This window comes from Hippopotamus amphibius, chromosome 7 (genome assembly GCF_030028045.1).
Source record: "Hippopotamus amphibius kiboko isolate mHipAmp2 chromosome 7, mHipAmp2.hap2, whole genome shotgun sequence".
Classification (NCBI taxonomy): domain Eukaryota; kingdom Metazoa; phylum Chordata; class Mammalia; order Artiodactyla; family Hippopotamidae; genus Hippopotamus; species Hippopotamus amphibius.
Genome location: NC_080192.1, coordinates 25,640,414 through 25,654,117, shown reverse-complemented (window position 1 = coordinate 25,654,117; position 13,704 = coordinate 25,640,414). Strand labels below are relative to the sequence as shown.

Sequence of the window (13,704 nt, the reverse complement as noted above, 5' to 3'; positions counted from 1 at the left end):
ACTTTAACTGCCAATGAGTAATGAAACTTGTGAAAACTTGCATGTACAAAGGAGTGCATGAGAAAAATGAGTATGCAGTCAGACACATAATTATTTCCCAACAGGTCTGTTCAAGTTCACAATTATAAAAACTGAAAATAGAACTTTAAAAAGTTAGGTGTAAAAATGTCTATTTCAAGTGTCTTTCTAGGAGCTTGTTCAGTTAGAAGAACAGTTCTGAACACTGACCATGACATTCTCTACCCAGTGCTGTGCAAAATTCTACTGCAGCAGGCATCTTCTGCAATCGCCCAAGAAGAAACATTATCTTTTTAATAACTCTTTATTATGAAGATGGAAAGTTTAAAGACTTTGGAGATACAGACATAAAGGCTCTATTTTTCAGAAACCATCAGGGCATACGACACACATATGAGATTAATGCATTTTAGAGAAGAAGCGAGAGAGTAGCACAGACATATATATACTACCAACTGTAAAAGAGTCAGTGGGAAGTTGTTGTATAACAAAGGGAGTCCAACTCGAGGATGGAAGATGCCTTAGAGGACTGGGGCAGGGAGGGTGGGGGGGACTCGAGGGGGGGGCGTCAAGGAAGGGAGGGAATACAGGGATATGTGTATAAAAACAGTTGATTGAACCTGGTGTACCCCCAAAAAAATAAAAAATAAATAAATAAATGCAAAAAAAACAAAAAAAAATTAAATTAAATTAAATTAAATTAAAAGTAAAAAAAAAAAGAAAACTTCTTCACGTATGTGTGAATGTTAAAATATAATCATGTACTAGAAAGCACGTACATGTATATACATGTTAATTTCAGTATATTTAAATTAATTATGTTGAACATATTGAGGGATGAGAAAGATGTAAAAGAGGATAGTCTCAGACTTCAAGAAAATATGAGCAGATACTTACAATATGCAAAAGTTTTAACACATCCACAAACCTGTAAAAAACAGCAATGAGAGATGTTTTAAATGAGCCAGTGGGGAAACAAACAGTCTTCTGAACTGGAAACTGGATACCTACACTTTCTCTGAGCTCATGATCTCCCTGGCAATGTGATGGACTTTACTTCTCATTCCAGTATCTTCACCCTGTGGATAAGAGTGCATTTAGAAAACATGAACTCATAAAAGGGTAACGAAGATCAGCTCGGAGCTAGTCAGACATACATTCAAGCTCTGACACTTACAGGTTTCCACTACAACACACTTCACACTATACAACGTCTCAAATGGCAAACGTGGAGGATTAGATGTGGTTATTAAACCACAATGCAGGAGTCGCTGAGCGCAATCGGTAATCCTCACCGTTACCAACACCGTTACTGACACGGACCGCCCTGAGGAGCCCCAGAGCCCTGGTGGGGGCACTGTCAATGGTTCAAAACCGAAGCCACGTTCTGAGGGAAAAGGACCCCTACGGATATCACATGAACATGAGTTCTTGGGGTGCACACAAGTAATTTAAGATTAGTAAAGATTCAGTAGGCATGTATAAGAGCACCTCACCCTCAGTAAAGCCCCTCTAAGTCACACAACTTAAGTGCCATCTGAAAAGTGCTCTTCATAGTCTATACCACACGCATGCCAACATCATAGCCATAGGCTCTCTCAACTTACCTAAAATCCCTTTTAGAAATATACTCTTACAGTCAAGGCAGTTTTATTCTAAAGAGCTGAAAAGAATTATTTTAATATGCATTGCTTTGGGTGAAAATTAAATGCTCTAGCAGGGATAAAAAATGTACACTCTTGAAAAAGAGAGAGGTGAATATGAATGAAGTCTCAATATTTATGTGAGATTACTGTTGTCGTCGTTTCCATTTAAATACTGATAGAACTGGCTTTCACTCCAGGGCAGCAGAGGAAAGGAGAGGAGTTTCTCTCCATTTCTATTCTGGTGAAAGATCTGAACACTATAAACACTATAGTTCCAGAGTGAAGGGCAAGAGAGTAAACAAGGAACAAGCAGTCATAAAATTTTAGGTACTACATGTAAGGTAAAATGACTGTCGCCATGAAAAGCAAAGTGCACTGATGTTGCTCTTGAAGAAATGTCAGATCTGGTTTTAGAAAGAGGCCTCTGTACATTCATGCCGGCACTGGCAATACCAGGACCCAGTTATTTCGTGCTGCACAGAGTGCAGTTGGACAAGCTGATGTCACAATGAGGGTAAAAAGTGATCCTGACAGTCCAGTAGTCAGTCACTAATAAAATGACACAGGAAAACAATAATGGTAGTGACTCATTCTTACCATGAAGAAAAAAATAATAATATTGTGAAGGGAGGGGGCAAGATAAGGGTAAGGGATGAAGAGGTACAAACTACTATGTATAAAATAAGTAAGCTACAAGAATGTATTGTATAGCACAGGGGATAGAGCCCATATTTTATTTTATAACTCTAAGTGGAATATAATCCATAAAAGTTTTGAATCACTATGTTGTACACTTGAAACTGGAAAAAAAAAAGTTAGGAAGTGAACTCAGATTATCTCAAAGTTTTACCCAGTGTTTAAAGTCTCTAAAAATAATAACAGTAGCAGTGTGAAGTAGTCTTCTTTTCTAAATTGAAATCATGGCTCATTCTAGCATATCTGCTTACCTGAGCATCAAGTAGTCAAAGAACTATCTTAGTTTTTTGTTTTTGGGGGTTTATTTTGGGGGGGGAAGGTATCCATTTGCTTCCTCACAGTCAGTGTTGCCCCACGCCCACCAGAACAGAACAGTGCTGCAGGTGGTGGCCGTGGGGGTGCCCTGCACAGACAGCCCTTGAAGGGAACCTGCTGCAGGGAGCCAGGCTGACCAAAGGCTTCTAGCTGCTCACACTCAGTCACCACAGCAAGAACATCAGCCCATGAGTCCTGCAGGCTGCCCTCAGCAAGGCTGACCAGGTGCCCTCTGCCTGATGTAGACCCCCTAGCAGCCTGGCCAAGACTTTCTCAGAACTGCCCTGGCCTGAGGCTGCTCCAGCCCAGTCCCTCCTCCCGCCTCTGCTAGCACAGGGCCACACCTGCAGGTAAGTCCAAGGCTTTTCCTACCACTCCTGCTTCCTCCCTCCCTCCCTCTTTCCCCTCACAGGCAATCCTCCCAGTAAGTCTCCTGCAAGTCCTGCTGGTCTAACCTTCTTGGTGTCTATGCACACTGACATCGTAGGCAGTCAACAAGCTCTGTGTGAATGAATAAATGTCTAGAAAGAGTGGGGCTGTGGAAAGTACATGAACCTTAAGTTGCAAGGATGGAGGTTTGGGTTCCTGCTCTGCCATACGATGTTTGTAACCTTAGGGAAGGTTCTGAGACCTGAGCCACAGCTTCATCATCAATAAAATGAAGATAATACCATCTCTCCCAAGCCTTGACAGGAGGATTAAAGGAAATAGTTTACCTAAGGTCTCTAACAAAAGATCTCATTTGTCATTTTGAGCTCATTCTCCTCCTTAAGTGGAGTATAATCCATAAAAGTTTTGAATCACTATGCTGTACACCTGAAACTGGGGAAAAAAAAAAGTTAGGAAGTGAACTCAGATTATCTCAAAGTTTTACCCAGTGTTTAAAGTCTCTAAAAATAATAACAGTAGCAGTGTGAAGCTACTTTAAAAATCCTTTACCCTTCACCAAGAAATCTGACCACTTTTTTAACTAAATACAGCCCCAAATAATTGTGTGTACCCAACAGTGAATCCCTTGTTCAATTGAGCCTAACTGATGAATAAACTTTATTTTCATTCTTGACTAGCCTGTGATTGGCTTAGGGTTTATTTTACTAGATTTTAGAAAGTGAAATGTCATCAGAGATAGGTATCTTAATACTCTGAAACTTAAGCTATTTCCCTAAAGCTTTAAATGAAACATGCTTTAAACCAAACAAACACACCAATATAAAATCTGAAACTGCAGTTCAGTAGCAACTTCATATGCCTGAGATTTTCAGAGCCCCTTTAAAAAATTTTCAGGGGGACTTCTCTGGTGGTCTAGTGGTTAAGAATCCACCTTCCAACGCAGATCCCTGGTCGGGGAACTAAGATCTCACATGCTGTGTGGCTCAGCTTGGCCAGATATATATATATATATTTTTTTTAAGTTTGTAGCCTTCTGGATTATGGAGTTTTCCAAGAAGATGGAGTACACAGTGGCTCTGTGCAGATTTCAATTTAGAAGTTTTTTTAAAAAGATTTAAGCTTGATGTGTATGCACTTGAATACACATTCTATTCTAAGAAGCCTCCATGTGGATAAACTAAATTATCAGTGGTAGTCACTTGCAGGGAGCAGGATGACGAGGCGTGAGGCTGAGGGAATCTTTTGTACGCTTCAGTTTTTACAGGATTGGCTACAGAAGTTGCAGATCCGATGCAAAGTGAAAATGTAGGCGTCGTTCAACATTATTAAGCATATCAAGATTGTGACAGCAGAGCACTAAACAAAGTGAGGGACCTGTGTACAGGTTGCTGGCTCGTGATGCCGACCACAAGACTTTATAATTTTTATTAACTTACTTTTTTATTGAGGTGTAGTTGATTTATAATGTTATATTAGCTTCAGGTGTACAACACAGTGATTCAAAATTTTTATAGATTATACTCCATTTAAATGGATTATAAAATATTGGCTATATATCCCGTGCTGTGCAATATATTCTTGTAGCTTATTTATTTTATACATAGTAGTTTGTACCTTTTAATCCCCTACCCACACCTTGCCTTACTTCTTTATTTAGAAAAAAAACTGCTTCCAGAATTTCAGTGTCACAACCAATATATACAAATAGATGCAGTTTAACAATGAGTGAAGCTCTTCCGAAAATTAGTTTAATGATGTTTAAAAGTACGTCTGTTTATGTTCTGTATACACATTAAAACACTTTTATTAACTTACTTAAGGCATTGGTGGCATTTAAATGAGTTAAGCAGGGAAAGCATTCCTCAATGCTTTACACCATGTTAAAATTTAGGTTTTTAAAATCATAATCATTTCTATTCTCATAAGAAGTCACACAGATATAGACATTAGAAGACCCATTTAAAAGAGGGATTTGCCAAGATTCAAAGTTGATAATTAGCAGAGTTGGGAAGAGAACCCAGATTTCCCAATATCTAATCCAGAAATTTTTCTATCACACCCCGAATCTCTCTTCATTATCTGCTGCTAATCATGGCACATTCCTACAAACATGCACTGCTAAACATATACCAAATACATCTCCTCTTCTCTCCCCTCGAGATTTTACAAATCCAAACATTCTGCAATATTTGGTTTAAATCTTTTTATGAAACAAATTGTTATATATATAACATTTAAGTTCCCCTCTTTCTCCAGGAATAAACGCTGATCTCACAGTGTGCATCTGTCACTTCCATGTTTTCATATTTTACTACAGAAGAATGCACATACAATATCAAGAAATTCTAACCCTCCATCAGGGTATAAATATTGTTATCCAAAAATATTTAAACTAGGCTATGACATCAACTACTTAAGAAAATAATCTCTTTTTTTTTTTGGCCGCACTGTGTGCAGCACATGGGATCTTAATTTCCCGACTAGGGATTGAACCTGTGCCCCCGTACACTGGAAGCATGCAGTCTTAACCACTGGACCACCAGGGAAGTCCCCTAAAGTAATCTTTCAAGAACAATCAATTATTAAATCAGAGTAACAGTCTAGTCTAATTAGCCTTGTTACTTGACCTTAGCTCCCAAACTCTATTTTTTTAAAGGGACAATTAGATGGATGAATTTGACCCCTATCCCCCATTCATTCCTCTTTCCTAAGACAGGTTGTTGAATGATTGCTAACAGGTTGGATAAGTTTTGCTCAACGGAGCACGATGGGGCATAAGACACTCACCTACCTTTTAAACGACATGTAGATAACATTCCTCGGAAGCAGTCTTAAGCACAACCTGATCTTAAAGACCACGTATCAGTCATGCACTAATAGTCATGACTATGCATGCCATACACATACACACATACATGGAGTAACTGTTTTTCTGAAAAATATTTTAGCAAATCAATGCTTTCTATTATAATCATTTCTCTATATCATCTGTAGCTAGGAAGTTTAATATTTGTAAAATATAGTATATCTTTTAAAAATTAGAAAGCCAGAAGAAATGCATTAAAAATTAAAAACAGAAACCTAAACCACTGAAAGAACTGAAGCCTTGATTCCGCATGTTCCATTTTCAAATGATGTGAGGTCCCTTAAAGGTCAAGAGGAGGTTTTATTAGTAGCTTTAAATAAATCTAGGCACACTATAGGTGCTGAAACATTTAAAAAGTAGAATCACTTAAAATGTGTATCAGCTTTATACAAAATTTTCAAGTAGATGTACTTTATTTTTGGCATCTACCTTTTATTTCCTTTCCTCTTTTTATCACTCTCCCCTTGCAAAGGCTCTCCTCTGAAACTTTTTTTTTCCCCCTATTCAGGACCTTGCTCTGCCGGGGCCTGAGTTAGATAAAATTGTGCAGAGTGACTCCATAATAATGTTATCCCTAGGCAGATATCATACTTCTATTATAGCAGGGGACATCAATACTTTAACTTAGGAGAACTCTACGGTGGGCCTGATATTCCTCATCTGTAAAATTAGAGTGTTGAACTTTCAACCTTAAAATCCTTATATTGAAACATTAAACATTTAGATCTTAGGTGTTACATGGCAAGTCAGTGAGACAAAGGGTGACAGTGATTCAGAGACAGCACTGGGACTGGTGACTATAAAGTATGTGTTTCTTTTCTAGAAACTAAGATTTTAAATTTGGGGGGAACATGGTGGGTACTGGCATAAAGACAGATGTGTAGATCAACACGAAAAAAACAGATAAGTAAACCCTTAAATTTATGGTCAATGGATTTCTGACAAAGTTGTCAAGGCAATTCAATGGGAAAAAGGATAGTTGGGTTTTTTTATTTTTTGTTTTGTTTTTTTTCAGCAAACGTGAAGCTTGAAAATTGCTGGAACAACTGGTTATCCACAAGCAAAGAGATGAATTTTTTATGTTACCTGATGCCATATACAAAAATTAACTAAAAATTTATCTTAGAGTTAAATGTAAGAGCTAAAGCTATAAAGCTTCCAGAAGAAAACACAGAAGAAAATCTTTGTGACTTTTTAGATACAAAACCAAAAGCTTTGTGACTTTTTAGATACAACACCAACAGTTTTCAGATACAACACCAAAAGCATGACCCATAAAAGGAAAAACATCGATAGACTGAACTTCATACACTAAAAATGTTCATGCTTCAAAAGATACCATAAAGAAAATAAAAAGATAAGCCATAGGTGGGAAAAAATACTTGCAAATCATTCTATATCCAGGATACATAAAAAATTCTTATAATTCAATAAAACTCTGTTAAAAATGGGTAAAAGAGATGAATAGACATTTCACTAAAGAAGATATAAGAGCAGCCAATAAATATATGACAGATGTTTAACATAATCAGTCACAAGGGAAATGTGTTAAAATCACAAAGAGATATCACTTCATACCCACAGAACAGTATAATCAGAATTCAGAAAATGGCAAGTGTCAGTGAGGATGTGGAGAAACTGGAACCTCACATACTGCTGGTGGGAAATGGGAGCCCTCACTCATATATTGTGATTTGGGGTTTTAGCTGTCTCCTAATATCACTGAAGGCAGAGTTTATATTTCTTTATATTTCTTATCCTCCTTGTTATTCTGAGATCTTTCCCCAAAGGAAGAAGGTACCATTTTTACTCCATCACTTTAAAATCTGACGTTAGTAATTCACTATATCCATAATTTGATAGCAAGGTTAGTATCTATCTTTTTTTTTAACTTTCTTTTGGCCACACTGCCCTGTATGTGGGATCTTAGTTCTCTGCCCAGGGATCAAACCCGTGCCCCCTGCAGTGGAAAAGTGGAATCTTAACTGCTGGACCGCCAGGGAAGTTCCAAGATTATTCTTAGTGTAGAATTTTAGGACTTAACCCAGTGGATTGTGTTTATTTGCTGACACGTCTGAATTCTCTCTAGTCTGTGATCTTATTCACCCTTGCCCCTGCTTCTGCACAGAGCACAGTGCCTAGTTCACTATGCACTTAAGACGCCTAAACAAGCAAGTGTACAAGGGTAGCTGCCACCTTCTCAGAATCTAAGACCAGAGCACACTGCTTTTGAATATGTGTTGAGTAACATGAACATGTAAACTCAAACAAACAAGAAGCAAGCTCATTATAGCTATTTCATCATGTCAAAGAGCAGGGTGCTGGACTAGATGATTATGGCCTTACGCAATTCTAAAATACTAGGAGTCTGTGTATTCTACTGTTTACCTTTTAAACTAGGAAGACTACAGAGCTAAAGAGGGACAGTAACTATTAGAAAATGATTCAGTGGATTACAATCATTTTCAAAATAGAAGTCAAAGATAACCAAAAAACAAAACAAAATAAAAAGCTGTATTAACTCCAACTTGTACGAACAATGATTCTGACCTGTCAAACAATGATGTAAAACTGCAAGAGAGTGGCCTTATTTTGTATCTTAACTTTTCAGTTAATGAAAAGTCCTCACTTAAATTATATCACGTTTCAAAGAAGCCTGCTTGTTAAATAACTGCATCTCCCCAAAGTATACAGTCATGGAAGCTGAAACACGAGCCACAAATGAAATCACTTTGTCAACGTCATTGAATAATTCAAACAAATTCCAAAACAGAACCTTTGATCTGAAACCCAGTTTTATGTTTCGATCTCCTGATAATAGCCCAGCTTTGTAAATTCTTAATTCTGTTCTTTTCATATTTGTTCACTACAAGTAATAGTCCGGGAAATTTACCCAAGGCCTCTGCTATATTACTCAAGAGTTCTACTAAAAAGCAAAAAAAATGAACAACCAGATCTGCCTAAGAAACATCTCTTTATCATTAAATTATCCCCAAAATGAGGTGACACACGATTAACTTCTAAAAAACAATGTTTTTTTAGCTTTTCACCTCTCTTCATGAGGGTATATATCATATGAGCTGTTTTACAAAGAAAATTTGGGGGGCAAAGGCAGGGAAGTCAATATTTAGGAGAGGTGAACAGTGGTGAATAGTCTAACCACAATGAAGCAGAATGAATAGATCTCATTTTTAAACAATCATTTATTAAGCACTGAAAGTAAAGACCAAAAAACATAAAACTAAAAACTTGGGGAAAAAAAAACAACAACATTAGAATGGCTACTCACCCCCACCCCAACATGTTCTATCAACATCAGTCAGATTCTGGGGACTTCCCTGGTGGTCCAATGGTTAAGACTCTATGCTCCCAATGCAGGGGCCCCGGTTTAATCGCTGGTCGGGGAACTAGATCCCACATACTATAACTAAAGATCTTGCATCCACAACTAAAGATCCCACATGCCGCAACTAAAGAAAGATTCCACACGCCACAACTAAAAGATCCAGCATGCCACAACGAAGATGCTGCAACTAAAGATTCCATGTGCTGCAACTAAAGATCCTGCATGCATCAGTGAAGATCCCGCATGCCACAACTAAGACCCGGTGCAGCCAAATAAATAAATAAATATTTTAAAAAAACAAACAAAATCATTCAGATTCTGTGGCTTATACCAAGTTATTAGCAGAGACAGTTTTTGGTAAAAAAAAACCTCAATTCAGGAGGTTCCAAGGCAAGTTACTTAACCTGTTTTAAAAAACTCCTCTTCTTCATGTGAAAAGGAGAAAAACAGGACATATATCAGATCTATATCCAAGGACGATTCTGAAAATTAAGTCTAATAACCTGCATATAGATAAGCATAGGCACACAGGTGTGGTGCAGGGTAATTTTCTTCCTTTAATAGTGGTACTTTTACCTTTCCAGGAATAACTTTTTGAACATCAGTTTGCTTTTCCTTCACAAAGTTAAGACAAGGGCACAGTGGCACATATTCTTTCTTCTATCCTCTTACTAAGACTGAGTCTAGCACAAGGGAATGTTATTGGCATCTAGACACTTATTGGTAATGTGCCCATTATATGTCCATGGAATATGGTGCCTGTTATGGTTTGAATTATGTCCCTCTAAAATAAATGTTCAAGTTGTAACTCCCAGGATCTCAGAATGTGACCTTATTTGGAAATAGGGGTGTTTCAGATGTAATTAGTAAGTTAAAATGAGGTCATATTGGACTACAGTGGGCACCTGATCTAATATGATTGTTGTCCTTATAAGAAGAGGAGACACAGACACACACACATGAAGGGAGCAACCATGTGACGATGGGGACAGAGACTGAAGTGCTGTAGCTATAAGCCAAGGAACTCCAAGGAATGCCGGCAAACCACAAGGAACAGGTAAGAAAAGATCCTCCCTTACAGGTTTCAGAGAGAGCGTGGTCTTGCCAACATGCTGATTTTGGAATTCTGACCTCCAGAACTATTAAGCTTCGACTCCAAACACTTCTTTCGGAAACTATCAACTTCTTTCCTTGAATTATTAGTTGGCAAAAGCCACACTTGCGGCCCATCCTGGACTGATGTATATAGGACTACACGATATGCACGACTATACTAATCTTCCACTTAGCACCACCAATTCCCCTGTATCAGGATTTTTAATTTTCTTTAACAACTGTATTACAATATAATTCGCATTCCATACAATATATTTTTGTGCTTTTAAAATGTATAATTCAATTGTTTTTAATATATTTAGGGTTGCGCAACCATCACCACAGTCTAACTTTAGAACATTTTCATCACTCCCCCCCTCCAAAAGAAACTAGTTGTTACTCCCAACCCCATGATCCAATACTTTACAGCATAGAGATGAAGTCTGGAAAGTAATAAATAACAAAAGTCATTGAGTTCTTACCATATACAGGACACAGTATTCCAAGACTATACACATATCAACTAATGTAGTTGTCACAATTCTATGAGATAAGTACTACCTTTTTTTCCCCCCTTCCCCAAGATAAGTACTATCTTTTTCTTCATAACATGGGGCTCTTTTGCCTAAAGAGGTTAAATAATTTGTCCAAGGTTACTCAGATCATATGTGGTGGCGCTAGAATTTAAATCTAGACAATTATACAACATGTGCCATTCATTTAAGGCTGAAAATGATTTTAAACAAAGCAAAAATATATTAAGCAGGAAGCAAAATGGTTTGATAAATTATGGCATAGGAGTTAAGTGACATGGATTTTCTCTATGGCTTGATATGCTTGCTATTATGAATCCTTTCAAATTCCACTTTCCTGTAACTTTTCAACACATTCTGGGGATAATGCTGATATACTAATTTTTTCCACTGTAATTATTTCTTTATTCAAAGAATAATGATTTAAAATGAAATAGACATATCAAGTTAGAGAAACAATATAATGAATCCCCGGGTATCTATGATACATCTTAAATAATTACCAGTACATGGACAATCCTGCTTCATGTATACAGAAAACACACACATACTGGATTATTTGAAAGCAAATCCTGATGTACTGCTGACAGTAATGTTTATTCTATCCTTCAAAAGATTTGATTGAGTCTGAAATGCATCTAATTCCCTTCTTTCAAGTAGAATCACCGGCAGTTCAAGGAGCAATCCTAAAAGGGGTTTTGTTAGCAAAAGAAAACCAACGGGCATCACCAAAATTAATTTCTCAAAAATTACTAAATAATCTCTAAGAGGTATGTTCTTGGAAACATGAAGCCATCTCAGGTACCACATTACAGCAGGAATTAAATCTGAACTAGAAAGATGTTTTATAAGTTTTAAAAACCTAAGCAGGGATTTTATGCCCATCATGTTAATAAATATTACTTCTGAGTGTCCTGAGAAGCCAACAAATGCAAAAGTAGAAACATTTAAATACCAACAACATACCTGTTTATCTTCCAGCAGGTCAGGCTCCCCTTTACTAGAAGCAGAGCTGACATCATCTTCATCAGAACTGTTGATGACTTCCTCTTCATCTGAAGGAAGGTCACCAAGACCAAGGTCCAGATCATTGTGTCCCTCCTGGGATGCTCCAGAACTGCTGCAATAGAAAGTATCTCATTAGTCACCTCTGAAAACAAGGAATGCTACCAAAACAAACTGTGTGATGTAAGCAAGGCACACCTAAGGGATTTGGAGGGATGGAAAGAGTCAGATCAACCAAAGCCTCCCTTCTCTCTCCCTATCTCAGTTGTTAAAACCCAAATTCCTTTTGGGTTTAAAATGGATCATCCTGAAAAACATGTATTTTTACAAAAAACTAGTGAATATAACATAAAAGAAGCAGACTCACAGATACAGAGAACAAACTAGTGGTTACTAGCAGCAGCAGGGGGAGGTACAACATATTGGGTGTCAGACAGACTCAAATGTATTGTACAACATGGGGAAGACAGCCAATGTTTTGTAATAACTATAAATGGAAAGTAACTTTTAAAATTGTATAAAATTTTAAAAATTAAAAAAGCCAACATGTATTTCTGTGATAGGAAGATAGGTAAGGAGCAAGTTTCCTAGCTGCCCCCATCCTATCCTTTAATATATCCTTCCTCTAGATAATCATATCTCTACTAGCACAAAACAAGAAGCCTCACAAGAGGTGGTCTGGGTTACCAACCACGTTAATGTTCCAACATCAGGAGAGGTGCTGCTTCCTTGGGCCTCTGTGGTTTGTTCTTGTTTTTGTTTTTTTTTTTTAAGCAATTAACAAATCTACAAGGATTGGGAGGTAAGATGATGATCATAGGTGCTATTGTGGACATGTGCCCACCTCTCTGGTTACCACCAACTGCCTTTCATGTAACAACATCACGAGACATCGGAAGGAATGAGGATGGGCACACATTCTCGGGCTTTCTCCAGACCTGCTGAATCAGAAACCCTAGAGGTGCAGGGCTCCTAAGGGATACAGGCTAAAGTTTGAAAACCCCTGTACCAGTTACCAACTCCTCCTTATCAGCCTGACATCAACCACATTTCTCACTCTACACTGGGACAGATATCTTGAATCTAAAAGCCATTGTTGCAATCCAATCAGTGGGGGGAAATTCCATAGGAAAGTTCCCAAGGAAGAAAACAGAAATAATTCTTTCTAGCTTTAGTTGTAAAGACTCAGGAACAAATTGCCTGCAGCAACTGCTTTCCTGTCTGCAGTCTATAAGAATACCTGCAGAATAGAAGAGTCAGGAAAAGAGCCATAGAAAATCATCAGGGGAAACACTTACGCAGAATAAAAAGATAGTTGCATTTCATTCTGGCAGGTTCCTTTCTCAGGTCATGGGCAGGTCATTCAACTGCCAAGCGTCCTCCAGGTTATGAGAATTTCTAACGGGAATCTTAAAAGCTAAAGATAAATTTGCTGCCAGTTGCTGATTACACATTGTAGGATACAGACTCGCCTCAGAAGCCATTCCTGGAGCCCAACTGTTACACAAACCAGCTGGATGGAGGCAGAAGGCCAAAAGGAACACTTCCTTCTGCCGAAGTAGGGGTTTCCTATTACTCAGTGGCTGGGAGCCTCAGGGAATTGTATCACAGCCTCAATTAGGTGGGTGCATATCTTATCATAGGTCCCCATGACACGAAGAAGACTCACCCCTGGGGCGGGGAGCAGGGTGGAGAGTGGAAGCTTTCTAGTCAAATCACTGGCAAGATTCACTTGTCTCTGGGTGCCAGGATAGGAGCCCAACCCAGCTGGGAAATTAGCTGATTTAGATGAGT

At 38.0% G+C, this 13,704-nt stretch overlaps 1 protein-coding gene across 6 annotated transcripts in view; it reads right to left on the bottom strand.

The window, feature by feature from the left end:
* The window catches only part of FGD6 (FYVE, RhoGEF and PH domain containing 6), a 110,172-nt gene that overhangs the window by 62,832 nt on the left and 33,636 nt on the right, over nt 1-13,704 (bottom strand). For 5 of the 6 annotated variants that reach the window (XR_009054753.1, XR_009054755.1, XR_009054754.1 and 2 more), the window contains exons 3-5: nt 11,872-12,025; nt 1,030-1,097; nt 916-946 (exon numbers count right to left, since the gene is read on the bottom strand). Coding sequence is in view for 3 of the 6 variants with exons in the window: in XM_057742296.1 (XP_057598279.1) it covers nt 916-946; nt 1,030-1,097; nt 11,872-12,025 (253 nt within the window). In the remaining 3 variants the exon portion in view is untranslated. The remainder of the gene's footprint in view (nt 1-915; nt 947-1,029; nt 1,098-11,871; nt 12,026-13,704) is intronic. The other variant, XM_057742297.1, reaches the window with a different exon arrangement.